Here is an 18,559-nt window from a genome sequence, read left to right as displayed (position 1 = left end):
GAGTTCTCCATCTTTTGTTGCGCGCTTTCTACCACCTGACCCTGCAACTCAGTGAGGAACCTGGACCATCAGAATCACTTACCACCAGGTCCTCAAGGAAGGGTGTGAGTATGCAGATCTAAGAGTTTATGCAAAGAATGAAACCACAGCTAGCCCCAATACTGTATCTTTTGATGTAGCTTGGAGCTTTTCTGGCTTTGTTCATTATTCTGATAAAGATATTGAAGGCTTTACTTTGCCCTCAGTGTGAGTGTCCTTGCCCTCCACCATGAGGCTCCCCACAAGATATTGAACTTCATGGTTTTAGTTCTGCATAGCCTGACTCTGGGGTAAGAACCTTATCGCAGTCAAATCAATTGGCCATCAATCCAAACATTAACCTTAAAAGGAATCAGGCAACATATAGAGATCGCTTTGTGAAAGAGTATTTTTGTCTTTTATCATTCTCTTGTTTGGTTTCATTCAAAAACACAGTGATTGTCTGGTTTCACCCACATAAATCTAATTGGGGCATTTATTTAGGTGTCCGCCTGGTCAAAAAGGGACCCTAGCGGCTTCAGTCAGCACCACCAACAGGGCCCTTAAAAGTCCGGTCGGCAGTGCTGCAGGCCTACAGCAGGCTAGTGGTACCGCGCTGCACCCCGGAAGTGGGCGGCAGGGGCACAGGGCTCCGCACGCTGCCTCCACCCTGAATACCGGGTCTGCACTCCCACTGGCCGGGAACCACAGGTGAGAGCAGTGCACAGAGCCTCCTGGCCCCCATGCCTAGGAGCTAGACCTGCTGGCCACTTCCAGGGTACCAGGACAGGTACCAGGACAGGTAGGGATCCTGCCTTAGCCCTGCTGCACCACTGACTGGGAGCCGCCCAAGATAAGCCAATGTCCCAACCCCAAGTCCCAGCCCCCTGCCTCAGCCCTGAGCCCTCCCCTGGACCTGGAGCCCCCTCCTGAACCCCAAATTCCTCATCCCCTGCCCCACCCCAGAGCCCACACCCCCAGCCCAGAGCTCATACCCCCTCCTGCACCCCAATCCCCTGCCTCAACCCACAGCCCCCTCCTGCATTCCAAACCCCTCATCTCCAACCCCACCCCAGAACCAGCAGCCCCATCTGGAGCCCTCTCCTGCTCCCACATCCCAATTCCCTGCCCCAGCCCAGAGCCCCCTCCTGCACCCTCATTTCTGGCCGCACCCCAGAGCCAGTTAGAGCCCTCACCCCCTCCAACATCCCAACCCCCTGCCCCAGCCCAGTGAAAGTGAGTGAGGGTGGGGGAGAGCAAGCCACTGAGGGAAGGGAAATGTAGAGAGCAGGGGGAGGGGCCTCATGGAAGGGGAGGGGAAGAGAGCGGAGCTTCGGGGAAGGGGCAGGGCTAGGGTGGTCAGTTTTGTTCAATTAGAAAGTTGGCAAGCCTATATTTAGTGCACAGGATGAGGTACACCTCATGTTATGATAGGCATGTGTAAGATCTATGGATCTTGAAAGGTGTGTTGTGGTGGGTGTTGATCATCACAAAACCTGCAGACATATCCACTGCATCTGCTGTTCTGGCACAGTCTGGTGCTGCTTTGAGTTGATGTGTCCTCAGCTGGGGGGTAGCTTTCTTCTGATGAGCTTGGAGAGGCTGGGGGAGTTGTATGAAGGCCAGAAGTGGGGATTCAGGAAAGACTTCCTTCAGGATGGAAAATGATAAAAGACAAAAACACCCTATCACCTGTGGGCGAACAAGTTACACAAAGCGATCACTCTATATTTGTCAGGTTTCAGAGGAACAGCCGTGTTAGTCTGTATTCGCAAAAAGAAAAGGAGTACTTGTGGCACCTTAGAGACTAACCAATTTATTTGAGCATGAGCTTTCGTGAGCTACAGCTCACTTCATCAGATGTATACCGTGGAGACTGCAGCAGACTTTATATACACACAGAGAATATGAAACAATACCTCCTCCCACCCCACTGTCCTGCTGGTAATAGCTTATCTAAAGTGATCAACAGGTGGGCCATTTCCAGCACAAATCCAGGTTTTCTCACCCTCCATCCCCCCACACAAATTCACTCTCCTGCTGGTGCTAGCCCATCCAAAGTGACAACTCTTTACATAATCAAGTCGGGCTATTTCCTGCATAGATCCAGGTTTTCTCACATCCCCCCCACCCCCATACACACACAAACTCACTCTATATTTGTCCTATCAGTCCTCATTCTCAAAGGAAATCTGCACAACACTTCCAAAAGATCAGCCTGGGAGCTTAGGTTAGGGCTGTTAGCTCCCATATCATTTCAGTAGGAGTAGAGCAAACCACTTCCTTAGGCTCCTTTGAAAAAAGAAAAAAAATCCATTTTCTGCCTTCATTTTCCCTTCTCTTTTTCAGTGGTGAAAAGAAAAGGAAAAGGAAAAGACAGATTGACAAGTAGAGATATGACAAAACAAACTAATTTCTGTAACGACAAATGAAATAAATTTGTGAAAAATTTAAAATAACAAAAATCTTTCAAAACATGCACATTAACATCTTTTAGCTAGCTCTCTCCATGACCCTCCAATACATTTTTGCTCCCCCACTGCCTCCCAGCAACCATGGAGTGACAGCAAGAAAGACTCTCCCTAGAACTATACCTTTCTGTACACTATAGCTCAGTGGGTTTTCTTTTTAATTTGTCATTTTCCAGATGTGAGTTTTGTTAAAAGCTGTACTCTCCCTGAATTTGTCACCAAATGTAATAATGTTTAATTGCCAAGTACTCATGAATAGAAAGGAGATTTAGGACCAGTTTATGATCTGGGATATGCTGAATACCACCAGAATATTGTTTTGGTTTTAGTAGTTAATTATATTTTTATGAATAGTTGCTTCAATCTGTGGGAAGTTGGAAGATTCACTCACTATTCAGACAAATATGACAGTCAGGGCCTTGGAAGGAGACATTTTGCTTTTATTACTTGTTTCAAATACGTGGTTAGGCTGGTCAAGTACGCGGTTTTACGCAGAGTCCATCTCATCCCACCTAGCTAGTCCTCCCGTCCTTAGTTGTCCATCCAGTGACTTATGCAGGGATAGATTCTCCTCCAAGTCTGTCTTTTCTGCTCTGCCACAGAACTCCTATTCTCAATGGGTACCCAAGCTTCTTCTGTTTACCCACTTTGACCCTTGTCACGTACATGTGAGAGAGAGAGAGGAAAGTTGCGGCCAGGGTTAAGGAACAGATGGGCTAAAAGCCCCAGACAAATTAGCTACATAATGTCCAGCAGCAATAATGTGTATCTGGACAAGAGAGAAGAGTAGCTTTGCTCTTATTTATTCTTATTTTACCCTATATTTTCTCTACCCCTTTTACCTCACTTCCCACTCCATTCCCTTGAATCTTTCCCTCTCTACCCTGCCCACGACCCCAGGTCCCACATATTGCTAGACAGGAGAAGCCACATGCTAGCACAGGTGTAAATTTACACAAGGGAGAAGAACAAAGCATCTGTCTCACTGAAATTGATGGGAAGCCCCAATGATACGATAAGAAATATCACATATCTGAGGACATTAGATTTAGAATGGCTCTCACTCCCATTTGAAAAATGGTATGAGGTTTGTGTAATTTGAGCTCTGCAACAGAATAACCAGAATCCAAGTGTTAGGATATAGATATTCAGGCCTGTCGGTAAAGGCCTGTACTCTTAAGAATTTAGGTGTATTCTTATCACTTGGCTAGTTATAGAGGTATAAAAGAAAGAATCAAAATCACTGTCTGCCAGTGTAAGGGCCTTCTCTTACTGTGACAGTCTGAGGCCCTGTTCTTAGGCTAAGGCCTTTGGCTAAGCAACAGAGGCAGCCATAAGCTGGGAAGTGAACGGTCACATCCTCACATTCCAAACTAGTCATATTGAAATAAGGTGCTATTGGGCTGTTAGGAATACAATCCTGTCCTGATAGTGCCTATCACCTCCAGAGAAAGGGAAGTGCCTAGAAAATGTAAAAGGAAACTTAGTTTGATAACATCCTGTCTGGCAAGAACTCACTTATCAATAGCTGGGATGTGAAATCCTCACTTCTGTATTGTTTTGTCATTATAGTTCCCACTTTGCTATTGTTTGTCTGTATAATCTCTGTCTGGTTCTGTGATTGTTTCTCTCTGCTGTATAATTAATTTTGCTGGGTGTAAACTAATTAAGGTGGTGGTATATAACTGGTTACATAATCATGTTACAATATGTTAGGATTGGTTAGTTAAATTTCAGGAAAATGATTGGTTAAGGTATAGCTAAGCAGAACTCAAGTTTTACTATATAGTCTGCAGACAATCAGGAAGTGAGGGGGTGGGTGTGTGGGTGGGGGAGATGGGAACAGGGAATGGGGGTAAGGAAATTGGAATCATGTTTTGCTAAAGGGGGAAATGGGAACGGGGGTAAGGAAATTGGAATCATGTTTGGCTAAGGGCAGGAATGGGAACAGGGACACAGGTGTAAGGCTCTGTGGTGTCAGAGCTGGGAAGGGGGACACTAAGGAAGGAAACTGGAATCATGCTTGCTGGAAGTTCACCCCAATAAACATCGAATTGTTTGCACCTTTGGACTTTGGGTATTGTTGCTTTTTGTTCATGCGAGAAGGACCAGGGAAGTAAGTGGGTGAAGGAATAAGCCCCCTAACACCAAGTATTTTAATTTTTACAAACTGACTGTAAATTTCTGCACCTCAAAATCTTAAGCACAGATTTTCCTCCTCTACCAACATTACATCTAATTGAAAAAGACAGTGATGATGTTCCTCTTAAAAAAGAAAAGAAGAAAGTATCAAGAAAACATCCCAAGGATTTATAAAAACAATAGTGTGACAGATGGTTTGGAAACAACCCAAATTGAGTAGGCTGGGCTCCTTCAGATAAAATCCACATTCCTTGGTAGCTTCAGGAAAAGGCAGCACAAAGCTGGGCCCAGATGGTCACAGATTTTAACTCCTAGAGTTGCAACATAGGAATAGGAATAGATGTGGCCCTCAAAGGTTCCCATTTTCTTCAAGATAGCCTACTGGGCACCTCCACCAGAACAGCCATTCCCAGGTCTCCCCTCAAGCCAGTCCAAAGCCATCACCTGTATTACAATTGTATCAGAAAACAAAACCAGGAAATTCATAAAATGAGGCTGCTTGTTCATTAAGTTTGGTCAGCTGGGTAGCAAAAATAAAAAACTTTTAAACTGTCCGTTCAAATTAAAGTAAACGTTCTCAAGTGCAGTTAATGAATTAGAAATAGTGCAAACCAAAAACATGTTTGACAGATACAATATGGATCTCCCTTCTGTTCAGCACACTGTGCAAGTTTCTAAGAGTGAGCGTTCTGCCTATATGAAGTAATTGCTAAAAGTACTCTATAGAAGTCCTATTACTATTTTGCAGGTTATTAAATATAAAAGCAACATGGTTTCCTTCAAGAAGTATTTAAAAAGAGAGCTCTCAGAAGTTACTGGGAATGTTTGCAGGCAGGAGATTAAATGCCAAGCCAAAGGGTTGGTGTTCTAATTTTGCAGTCTGGGTTCCATCAAGTTAAAATTTAAAATGACTTGGATTGCTTGTGTGTGAATGTTGTGTCTTTTGTACTTCTGGATCATATGCAGCCGTGACTACAAAATAGTTTATTAGTAGTTTAAATGTTTGGCTGAACACATCACCAGATGCACTTACCAATTTCTATTTTAACACACAGTAAGAAAGGGCAGGTTGAAGTAAATGTAAATGGCATTATAAGAGAGAAATTACATTGTTCTTACACTGAAAGATAAGCATAATTCCCCATTCACATAAATGAGTACAGCTTGCAGGATCATGATCCTTAGGCTCTAATGTAGTAGCCTCAAACATAGACCAGGCAAATCTAAGACCATATGAATATAGTCCTAACCACATCGACACCAAAATCAAGCAAACGTTCAAAAGTGATACTGAATGTAAATAATCCTTACTGAGGAGCATGAGATCACATAGACTGCAATTCCCAAACTTCTGGAAGCTGATCCTCCCCTCCATTCAAGAAAATGAAACCAATTTTGTCCTCCTTCAACTCCCACATGTTAGCCAGGCAGCATGTGTCAGCTTGCACTGCTGCTCTTTTGCTTGCCAATCCTTCGCACCCCCTAGGTTGGGAAAAGTTAACATTCCCTTCCTCCACCCCAACCCAGCTTGATTGCTAGTCAGCTCCTGCTGAGAAAAATCCTCATGAGGAAAATTTTACCTTCCTTGGAAATAAGCAGCCAAATCCTAGAAAAAACCCAACTTAACATTAGATAGGAGATATGTATGCAGTGTTATTGTAGCCGTGTTGGCCCCAAAATATTACAGAGACAAGGTGGGTGAGGTAATAGCTTTTACTGGACCAATTTCTATTATGAGAGAGGCAAGCTTTTGAGCTTACACAGACCTGAAGAAGAGTTCCATGTAGCTTAAAAGCTTGTCTCTTTCACCAAACAGAAATTTGTTCAGTAAAAGATATTAGCTCACCCACCTTGTCTCTCTAATTAGACAGAAGAGTAAGATGCACATCCCATGAATCGTCCTCATTCTGCTAACTCATACAGTGTCCCACAGATACTAAGCTTTGGCTTTTTAAAAGTCTAATTTTTTATTGCAAAGATATAGCAAGAATAATATAAACTATATGACAGGTTTCAGAGGAACAGCCGTGTTAGTCTGTATTCGCAAAAAGAAAAGGAGTACTTGTGGCACCTTAGAGACTAACCAATTTATTTGAGCATGAGCTTTCGTGAAGTGAGCTGTAGCTCACGAAAGCTCATGCTCAAATAAATTGGTTAGTCTCTAAGGTGCCACAAGTACTCCTTTTCTTTTTATAAACTATATGCTGTGTCCTAGTTAACTCAATCTTACAGAGCGCTGTCTCCACCCAAACAGCAGCAGAAATTTTGTGATCTCACTATTCACTTCAATCAGATGTGGAGTTTACAGCATAATTAGAACAATGTAATGCTAATATGCTGCATAGGGAAATAAAGAAAATACTTCAGACTATGAGCCCAAACACGCAAATAGTCCTTAGCACATGGTTATTCCCATTGATTTTTAATGGACTTTTAATTTTTAATTCAAACATGAAAGTATCTTTCTGCCTGTGATTCCATGTTTTGTATAATGCTGCACAAAATATTGGCTTTTATCTCACTGAGAAAAAGAACACAGACAATATATACATCATAAAATAATGGTGATGGATAATAGAAGTGTTAAAATAATATAGTTTGCAAATACAAGGACAAATAATCTATTGGAACACCTAAAGAAAACCTCAACAAAGTAATGGAAAATATTTATAAATTCACTTTATATTAATACTTACAACTCCTCACATAGTAATACACTGGGAACGTTCATTTAAAAAGGAATATCAAGCTGGTTTTAGGTGTTCTAATGCACAACAGACTTCACAGAACTAGAGAAAAATAAGTTTATTTTATATTAATGTAATTTATCAGTGTAAAGTGCTTTCAAAAAGTCTGCCAATAATTATACATTAATGCTTAATTTTCTTTTTTGGGGGGTGGGGAGGTAATCTCCTTAGCTCAACACTCCCAGAGTTGTTTCAAAAAGTACCACTTCCTAATGATAGTCCCTCTGGAATGTGCCACATATCTTTAGGACTGTCAGTAATTCCAATTCAGGAAATGCCTCTTAGAAAATTTGTATGTCTATTATTAAAAGTTTCTAATGGGCAGCAGGACTAGAAAAGTCTGTATTGAGTTTAGAGGTATAACAATACAAAACAAACAGTTTACTGGGAACACCTGCTAATTAATGCTCTTATAATTTACAGGGTTTTTTTTAAAAACTGTCCAAGAAACTAGTACAGAAAGCTTATTCTTTTGCAAAACTAAACTCAATATGGCCATGCGATTGTAAATATGGTACATATAATAGACACTGCTACTGTGACAACCAAACAAGACTTACTACAGCAAAAAAAATCACAGATCAGCCTGTAATGTTACACAGGCCAGCTGAGACAAAACCTAGTGGGAAAGTTAAAGGACTGAGTCTGAGCTTCATATATATTTGAACGAACATATTTAGGAGGTATTGCCAATATAAAGTATGACACAATCCTGCAATCCTTACTCATGCAAGTAAGCCTTACTTATGCAAGCCGTCCCATTGAAGTCTTAGGGGTTGCAGGATTGTTACCAAAACAACAAAAGGTTATGCTTTTCAGAGGTCTAATGTCCAATTTATTATTTACAAGATGCTTAAGTGCATCAACATACTTAATATAGAAATCACTGAGTTAATGAGCTCCTTTTGTGCCTTTATAGTTTACTGAATCACTTGGCTGAAATACGTGAGAATTAAGAATATATGCACATCTGCAAGTGAAAGTCACCAATAGCATTAGAAGACTAGCGTAAGGTCTCTGCAGCACTGAAGTCTTGCATTAGGGTCACACAGACAGGGTCCAGGAACTGAACAGCCACATTGCGATACCCAGTGCACTATAGAAAGGGTTTCTATGCTGACTCACCCTAGGCTAGTGCAGAGAGCAGTAGTGGGGTAGGAGATGGGACACGGAAACTGTCATTTATGCATACTCAGTGACCTCCAATATCACAGGACAAAAGGGCCCAGACTCTGGATGCTAATTCAGCTCCATAAACTAGAATAGTCATCATTACGTAGTTTGGGTTTCAGCCCCAAATCCTGGCACTGGTTTGGAAAGTGGGTTTCACATTTCCAGCCCTTCCATTCTTCTTCAACAATGTTGTGAATTTCACCTGTGCTACACAGGAATTTATGTCCCCAAAAGAGTTTAAAAACCACGTAAATATTATTATTGTTAATGTCCAAAGCCCAGCTTTGAAACATATTACACTAAGTACATGCCAAAAGCCAATCTAAGATTAAGGCAATTTATAGGTATATGTATCCAAAGGCTCTGTTCAGCTGGTTAACTACTTTAAGATGGTTCCGTCGATTTGTTTAAAAAACTGCACAGAACTATTTTGCTCCCAAGCGGAGATCTTGAAAATTAAGTTTCACCTGAAAGCAAGTATTTTTAAATATCAAGTAGAAATAACCACTAAAACACAGATGTCAAAACAGAAATACAAATAGTTAACTACAGGATTAATATACTACTGAAATACTTCCGTTTTAGTGATCTAAATTAATGTGTATCTATTTTACATTCTAGTTGACTCTATATTACCATATAGGTGTATGTATGTAAGTTAGTGACTCTGAATCAGTCACTGGAGGCATGGATAAGATTAACTTCTCATCCCCATCTCTAGTTTTTTATAATTTGTGGCAGGTGGGATTCTCAGCTACAAGTTTTTTGACTAATAACAACTTCAGCTGATATATTTATATATTATATGTATTAGTTTCATAAAGATTTTATAACCTTAAGGATAGTTCAATAGCTCCCAATGTAATAGTCCCCATGACCTAGTCAGTATATTTCCCTTTAGTATTCAAAGTAGTAACATCAATCATAATGAACTCTGTGGTTATTCATGTGGACATAAGGCCCTCCTATAGAATTTCCACTACAATTCAAACATTTATTAACTGAACCATTATATGACAGTGTCAGTTGTAATGATAAAGGTCACTCAGAATACTGAGATTGAAAGAACATCTTTAGTTCCACCAGTTAATAAAAAGGAGTGAAATGCCACTGTTTCTAAGTCAGGAATGATTCCTGATTCCTTCTTCAAAGACAATAAATAATCCCATCTCTTCTGTTCTTCACTTTTAAAAATATATCTGGGCCACTTTAAATAATTTATTGTCAATATTTCTCTGAATCTGTGTGAATTACTACCCAATATGTGACAGTCCCCCCGCCTCCCTGGTTTTATTGCTACAGAAAAGCTGAATTGTAATCATGCCTCATTTCTTTGTAATATTTTGCCCTTGATAATGGTTTTAGAATATGATGTGCTGAAAAAATTTCCTGAAAAGCTAATAAATGACTTTCTACTCCGCAAATGTTATGTTGAATAATCCTCATCTCTTTACTTAAGTGACAACCAAGCTGGGATAAGGGCGCTTCACCATCAGCCAGTTGTTTCTTACCCCATCATTCAGCCAACAAATGCTAACAGTGAAACTGGTCCTGGTAGAGGGCTTGATCCTTCAAGATGCTGAGAACACTCAACTCTCAGGAGTTTGAGCACTGAACACCAGGCAAGATTGTGTCCTGTTGAGTAGGAGTTTGCTATGCTTCTGCCACCTTGAGTAAGGAGTGTGCGCTCGATGTATTAGTCACTGTTCTATTATTTCATAATCTTAGGATGGGTTATATGGAAAAAACATTTTCCTAAAAAAAAATCTGTTTGCATTATCTTAAGAGTTCACAGACAAAACCACCTGCACACCATAACCTCATGTTTACCACATGGGAGTCTAATTAACTGTAACACAGGTTCTCACTGAATTGCTGTAACTAAGTAAAAATCAAAGGGTGGTTCTTTATATCAGACTGATGTCACCCACATTTAGCTATTAATGGGGGGAACATCAAATCTAACCTGAATAGCTTTACACTTATCAAAATCCTCTAAGTCCTCTACTAGCACTAGCCTCATCAAATCCATTCAAGTGCATTACATGTGATCTTTCCCAGTGTGGCACTTGTTTCTAGTGTCTGCCAATAACATTATACCTTTCCTTCAAGATGTAAAACAGGACAAAATATTTTATTGTCATAATTCGGTTAAATAAACCATCTCTCTTCGGGGTCATCAACTGTAAGTAACATTCCTAGGTTAAACAGAATTCAGCTTGGTGGGAACTAAACTGTCAGTAAGAACATTCTTTATGTAAACACACAAATTCCAGACCTGACCCCCCAAAAATCTGTCAGGACATTGGGTGGTAATTCAGTAGGAAACTGCATGATAATTTTGCTTTTAAAGATCAGAATATAGGCTGTTAGAGGCATCCTCCTTTGAGCTGCTTGAAGTGCACATGTACTGAAGTTAGTATGCACGATGAAGTTACACTGGTGCAACAAAAGCTTTAAGTAATTTAAAAAAAAAATTCCTACCTTATCTGCCATGATCATGGAGGAGCCGCCATGAATTCCCAGAATTGGAATAAAAGTCTGAGATGAAATAAAATCCAATATCTGAGCTATCGCCTCCTGATCAGTATCGTCTCCAAAAATTACCCCATGGATCTTGGTGCCTGACATCAAGTCACAAACATGCGTTATAATGCTTTTAGGGTCAGTCTGGTTCACCAAAAGGGTCACTACATTGACATCAATGGCCAGGTCTGCTGACATTTCCCTGCTCCAGAGAGCTCGGATGTCTCGCTCTGTGATATACTTGGTCCTCCCCAGAATCACTGCAATGTTGAGTATGGGATAACTTCTCTCTGCTCCATGAACAAGATCCAATTGTGCCAGAAGAGCTTGGAGTACCAGGAGAGCACAGCCAATTTTCCCCATCTTTGCCAGCTTTATCCCCTGTAGAAGTGATCACATTGCATGAGAAAAAAGAGCAAAATATGCTATGTAGTCCCCCACCAGGCTTTTGATGCAAAATATCTGCATAGAATGCATCCTTATTAGCTTCCTCCAATGGCTCTTCACCTTAGCCTTATTCTGACATCATTTTAACTATCCCATGAAATTAGCTCCCCAGTGACAGTGTTATGAATTGTCTACAGCAAACTAGAAAAAATGCCATGCAAGTTCTGGGGAAAGGCACCATTTAATGTTTCTGATCTAGTTAAAATTAAATGACTGAACCAATTAGCATGGGGGAATATATATATATTTTTTTAAACCAGGCACTTGTATTTTGAAATCTGGTGACAGCCTAAAAGGGAGATGCACTTTCCCCATACCATTAGCCCAGGAAGGCACTAGAACCCCACACCCCTGCACCCCACCCATCTTGCAGGACTCCAGAAATGTAATTTTATTTTTCAATCTCTCAGATGGCTGCTGCTCATGTATAACTACTGCATGTCTGGAACAGATTCAGACACACATTATTCTAACCTATTTCTCTCTCTCTCTCCTTCCCTTACTCTACATTAACTTTAGCATCTCTGAACTGGGGATCTCAGAGACAAAGTTGTCACTGGTGTTGGGGAACAGCATGTTCAATAAATGAGAATCAGTGCATTGGTTTGCTCTGGCCTCCCAGGGGTTCTTTAGGGGACTGAACAGGGAGAGGGAGATGAGCCATGGACAGAGAGGGTGATTTGAGACAGCCAAGCGCAATGTCTCCTTTTGCCCCCATATCCCAAGGGATTTCCAGCCCCCTTTTCTGGCCTCGGGAGGGGAGTCCCTCTGCTACACACAAAGCCAGGCCTGCTGGGAAGCGTCATGCAGAACATATTAGCAAGGCTGTCCAATCAGAGGGCTGCCTTTTCCTGATCTCCCTTTTCACCCCTGGTTTCAGAGTAACAGCCGTGTTAGTCTGTATTTGCAAAAAGAAAAGGAGGACTTGTGGCACCTTAGAGACTAACCAATTTATGTGAGCATAAGCTTTCGTGAGCCAATGAAGTGAGCTGTAGCTCATGAAAGCTTATGCTCACATAAATTGGTTAGTCTCTAAGGTGCCACAAGTCCTCCTTTTCTTTTCACCCCACTAACCATAATGTCCCCATCGTCCATCAGTATCCATCAGCATCAGCTGCTGCTGAACAACAAGACCAGGAGTCCCTCTGTAGTTTTCCCTCCGCGTGGGGGTGGGAATTTCTGATACCACTGAACTGGAGCTCAGCTGCAATGTGTTTCCCAAGCTATTATATTGCATGCCAGGTTCTGATCACTGCAGCAGCAGAGACAGCGAAGAAAGGTTTAGAAATAAATTAACCCAAACCCCTGCAGCTGTGAAGCTGCTGCATCTTTCTCGCAGACTCGGGGCAGAAGCTGCTCTCCCCTATCCTTGGAATCATGGTTTCCTTAATAAACGAGACTGCACTGGAAAGCATTAATTGCACCAATTACAGCTGTAGGCACACGCCCTCCCGCCCCCCGGCGCCCCCCGTGGGATGTGAAATCCTGCAAAGTACATCCTCGTGCGTACGACCGCCGCGCTAGAATCCCCCCTTTCCATTCCAAGCCCAGGGCAGTAGCGCCGCTTGCTGGCCGCACGGCGCACTGCCGGGACACAAACTTTGCAACCTACCGAGGATGCCAGAAAACGTAGTCGCTGCTATTTGGCACGCGGCGAAGTTTGGCATTTCCTTGTAACCCTCAACGCCAAGAGGCCGGGGTTGCTTCCATCCCTCGGACCAAACACAGGAGGCTCGCTGCAGCTTGCTTTCCGCATCGCACCCAAGGGAGGCAGCTACCCAAGCAGGAAGAGATGCGAAAGCGGGCTGAAGGGGAAGAGTTAAGGGCGAGGGGGTGGGGGAGAAGAGACAGATGCAGAACATTAGTCAGACCGCAAGTGCGATGGAAACGTCTTCCCGACTCTGATGAGCACATGAAACAAGCACAGTGAACAAAGTGACAGGCTGAGAAAGTTGTTGTCTGCGCCCCCCCCCCGCCGCCCTTTATGTAAAAATAGATGCGAGAACACCCCCCCCCCCCCCAAGAGAAGTGACAGGGCAGCCAGTCTTCCCTGGAAGTCCTCCCTCCTCCCACCCATACAGGTTGGGAAAATATTTTGTGCTAGTAACCGTCTATTGCTTCCACCGGCTTTGAGCTACAAGGGGGCGAGTCACCCAACCTGGAAGGAATAGCTGGATGCTAAACTAATTCACAAGATCAAGGACGGGAGTTTTCTTGACAGGTTCAAAACAAGCATAATAGGGGCGGAGGGAACAGCTGAATCAATACGGGAAACAGTTCTTTTTTTATCTTGCTAAGGAGCAGACTGCTTCTCAAATCACCATCACCCACCAACGAGATACAGAATAGCAAATTCCCCCAGGAAAAGCTCCGTTGGCTCTGATTTGGTATTCAACATTTCTGGGGAAAACAATAAAGATACTTCTTAAAGTATCCGTAGCTAAATTTAGGCCGGTGGCATGTTTGCCAAATAAAAAAGCAGCACCGACGATAAGCTTCGTAAGTGTAGACTACCCAGTAAAACCGAGGCTTTAAAGACGGAGAGAGACCGCAACATTTTACATGTGTGTCATTCCCTAGCCAGGAGCCCATTCGCAACTACTAACAAGCCAGAAAGGGGACTACTTACTGCATTCTCCCGCCACATAGTTCCAAGCGGAAGATCCTCCAAGTCATTTCAGTCGATTCCTTTGCAAACAACGAAGTGGAAAATGAGCCTTTTAATCCCTGGATTTCATCCTACAACTTGTTCCCACTGCAGTAAATAGAAACCCAGCAGCTCTTTGACGCTTAAACCCCCCCCCCCGTGATCAAGTTTTAGCAAAGCCACTTGCAACTGAGATTTGCTTTTTACCCTTGGCAAAAAACGTTCAGCATAATCTCTTTAAAAAAAAAAAGAAAGAAAGGAAAAGGGCAATTGTATGTGTTGCTGCAGCAATTCTACTGGACGCCAGCCTCAGAATTCCTCCCAGCTTCTTGAAAACTGAGCAGATTGTCAGCATTGCATCCTTACAGTGTGGTAGAGAATTACAGTGCATTCTACAAAGCAGGTTCTCTCTCTCTCCCCCTCTCCTCCTTCCGGGAGAGCGTGTTGCACTGTCCTGCACATGAGGGAAGGCAGGGAGCTGCAGTCAGGTTCAGAGCTGCATGCACTGATTCTGTGGTAACACAGCCTGCAAGCAGCAAAGCTTTCCAGCAATCCCAGACAGGGGCCTTTCTCTGCAACCCCCCTCCATTCAAAAACTCTAGGGGATGGGGAGGGTGTTTGGAAGAAGAAATTACACCCACCAGTACCTGAATTTGGTAAATAAAATGCAGACAAATATTTACCATTTACAAATTTATCTAAGTGGTTTCTTTCACTTGAAAAGGTACTCTCTACCTCCCTTCACACTCTCCCCACCCTCTACCCCCAACCACCGGACCTGGACCAAATCAGGGCAGCCCTCCCGCCAGGGAAGTAAAAACAGCAATGCCATGAGCAACAGCAGCCCTGAGAACTCCCACAACACCACAGCACGAGTGGCAGGGGATAGCAGCCCAGTCCGGAATCTCTGCCCTGCTCTATCATCCCTCCAGTCCTGACCCACACTGGGGGGTCATTCAGAGACACTGGAGCACAAGGGAATTAGAAGGAGCAGCTTGCAGGATTAAGCCAGCGCTGAAAGCTTGAGACACTCCTCCCAGAGAAGATGGAGCAGTAGCACCCTGGGGAAGGGCAATTTTGTGGGCCCCCTTCCCCTCCTGTCCTTCAAACCAGTAGAGGGGCACCCAACTCCAGGCACCATGTCCCTGTGCTGCCCTACCCCACGCATCTTCATCCCTCTGAACACTCTTGATGTCAGACTAACTTTTAGCTTAGACTCTAGATATTTTCCCTCTGTTGATTGGCTGTGTCTGTCCTCATTCCTGCCCCTATGACCCCAGTCCAGCCCTGAATTCCAGGCACCCCCAACATCCTTCCCTCCCCTTAGCTCCCACTTTTAGTGTGTGCCCTTCCCCAGTCCCTTGCTCCTATTCTCTTCACCACCCCACCTCACTTTCTCCCTCATCTCACTCCATCTGCCATGATGCAGTTTTAAGAAGTGGGACTAAAATACCATTTACCCATATCACCCAGCTCTTATGTTGCATGCCTTTATCCCATCCTTAGTCTTGTCCATATAGACCTGTGGTTATCAACCTATTTATCACTGTAGGCCACATATGCAGCTCTTTATGCATTATGTGGGCCACATCAACACAATATATACACTGCCTGTATTGTCCTGAGGATGTCACATGGGCTGCAGCTGTGGGCTGCTTGGGCCACAGGTTGAGAACCACTTATGCAGACTGTTAACCCTTCAGAGTAGGGGCAGTCTATGCATTTGTACACCACCTTGCACAGTGCGGCACAGATTTCAGCTGGGGTGTCTGGGCTCTACTGCAGTACAAAGCAACCAATCATGGACTTGCCTGCCGTTACCTTAGTCCAAAATTACCCTAGACTCATTACTGTTTTATTGCCCTTGACAACTTCATGATAAAATCCTCCAGTAGCCATATACTTTTTCTTGTGGTCTTTGGGCCTTAAAATACTGAGAAGACTTCAAAATACACATTGCTTTAGTCCAGGGGTCGGCAACCTTTGGCACGCAGCCCATCAGGGTAATCCACGGGAATAGCGAACCAGCTGCGGGGGGCCGTACGTGTGGACAGTCAACATAAACAAAATGGCTCATGGCCCGCCCGCAGATTACCTGATGGGCCTCGTGCTGAAGGTTGCTGACTCCTGCTTTAATCCCTCTAGAAAAGCAATTGAATATAACCCTGTAATTTGTTAACAAATATTTGAAGATTTAAGCATTAGTACATTTCTTGACACAGTTCTCTTCTATAAAGATTATATGGATGCCTGGTAATGTTACTATAGTTAAGACTATGTCATTGCAGTTATAAATCCTTTTCCAAGGGGTTATCACTGAGCCAAGCAAGTCACCTGTGAGTGAAACGAGGACTACAAGATCTTAAGCCACAGGTGAAATCCACAAGAAAAAAAGCTGGGTCTAACAAGGGCATATAATAAGTTAACTGTTTAAATATCAAAACCAGCTTAGATATATTTGGCAAACACTTAGTGCATAATGTTCTCTAATTGCTTTTGGTAGCAAAAAAGCTGAATTGTGAAATAGCTGAGATCTTTAACTTTGAAATATAGATATCGTATCTATATTTTGATAGGTTTACAGCTAAACATCTTGTCTGCATTAATATTTTAATGAAATAAGTTTGAAAAAAATACCCAAACATATAGAGCCTAATTCTGAAAGCGCTTACATAGACCTTACTCACAGGAGTAGCCACATTCTTTTCAATTCGACTCCATGTGAGCAATGTCTACTCAATGGAGTAAAAGCTACAGAATCATGTTTCTATGCATTTTCATGGGTTTTTTTCTTTTTAAATTAAGGAAATTAGGTTCAAATATATCAGCAGGCCAGTTTTACCTAGCAGAAGCAGGAAAAGCACAACTAACACTAAAACATCTTTAACTTACCATAGGGTGCCTAGGTGTTGCAACATATGCATGAAATATGAACTGCTATTCCAGTAATCCCTATAATGAACACTGAATTCCATTGATTTAGTAGACTAAGGTAGAAATTTATCGACATTTTGATCTATGTATTTAAATAGAGTTATTTTTTGAGGGACGGAGGATACATTGAAAAATAAGCTTGTTAAAGGGATCTCTGCATACATAGCAGGTAGCCTGTCTAAAAAGATTGCTAAACAACTTCAAGAAGTGTAAAATTACACTTCTGAGAAGAACATGAGAATTAAAGGGATTTTTCCCAGAAGCCCACAATTATAGACTTCTAAACAGATTTAGATTTTCCACCGCTATGGGAAGTTTTATATTAATGTTTAGTTTTTCAAAGCCAACATGAAAATATCACTCAGTTTTTCCTCTAGAACATTATCTGACTTGGGGGAGCATTTGTTAACAGGAGCAAATGACACCAACATTCAAGTTCAAGAAATTGAGTTCAAGAAATATTGAGAAAACTAGCCTGAGGGGAGTGTGGTCTAATGGTTAACAGCAGAGAGACAAGCAGTCTATTTCTAACTGTTACTGACTTGCAGAATGACCTTAGACAGTTTACTTTCTCTCAGTTTGCTTCACTTTATTCCTCTGTAAACATATACCTACCTCACAGATGATGTACTGTTTAATTATGAAGGGTCAGATTCTGTTTTCACACCAAGGCAGAAAACTCTCACAGACATCCCAGGAAAGAACAATATTAGCATTGAGTATAATTATGACCTTTTTAAAGAAAAGAGTTCTTGCACAATGATACCCAAGTTGCCTGAAATCTTTCCCCTTAGACATTATGTATAAAAATATTGCCATGCTATATTCAGAGGAGTCAGCCACTACTGTAACAATTTAACCATAATTCAAGAAATCTCTCAACTGAATTGCAAAAGACAAATAACTCAATTCTCACTACACTCAGAAGCAGCAGCATTATGTTAAGACTTTGTCAGCTTTGTGGAATTGAAATCAGTAAAGAGATATTGCAAACAACTGGCTAGATTAAGGATCAGTTAGAGCTCTTTCCGTGTTTTAAAGTTTGATTGGTTCCTGCAGTATAAAAGGGAAGAACGCTGCTGAGACCAGTAACACCTCTAAAAAGCAGAACTAACCTTTTAAGTGCACCCATTGTATAAGAATATTTTGTTTAGCTGATACACCAGCCCTGTGAAGTGTTAAGCATCCTCCCCTCTCACTGAAGTCAATGGGAACTGGTAGTCCTCAGCACCACAGAATCAGGCTTTACGTGAAACACATATCTCCGGCCAATCATGCATGAGCCTATTGGTTTGAAACAATGTTTCAGGTAAACACAGACCCTAAACTTGGGTGGTTTATTCCTTGTGAGGCAGAAGATGACACACACATGCGCTGAGTGAACTGTAAGAAATAAAGAGAAGGGGGAAAACTAGTTTTCAAACTTATTAAAACATTTGGTCACAGATGGTCCC

At 42.3% G+C, this 18,559-nt stretch overlaps 1 protein-coding gene across 1 annotated transcript in view; it reads right to left on the bottom strand.

Annotated features, from left to right (window-relative positions):
* Positions 1-14,672, bottom strand: part of GRIN2A (glutamate ionotropic receptor NMDA type subunit 2A) — a 301,852-nt gene extending 287,180 nt beyond the window's left edge. The window contains exons 1-3 of the mRNA XM_048867039.2: positions 14,154-14,672; positions 13,137-13,329; positions 11,036-11,458 (exon numbers count right to left, since the gene is read on the bottom strand). Of these exons, the coding sequence (XP_048722996.2) occupies positions 11,036-11,440 (405 nt within the window). The 5' untranslated portion in view covers positions 11,441-11,458; positions 13,137-13,329; positions 14,154-14,672. The remainder of the gene's footprint in view (positions 1-11,035; positions 11,459-13,136; positions 13,330-14,153) is intronic.
* Between the last annotated feature and the right edge of the window lie 3,887 nt (positions 14,673-18,559).

Source organism: Caretta caretta, chromosome 10 (assembly GCF_965140235.1).
Source record: "Caretta caretta isolate rCarCar2 chromosome 10, rCarCar1.hap1, whole genome shotgun sequence".
NCBI lineage: Eukaryota > Metazoa > Chordata > Testudines > Cheloniidae > Caretta > Caretta caretta.
Note: the sequence above shows the minus strand (reverse complement) of the source record. Positions and strands in the feature narration are given on the sequence as shown.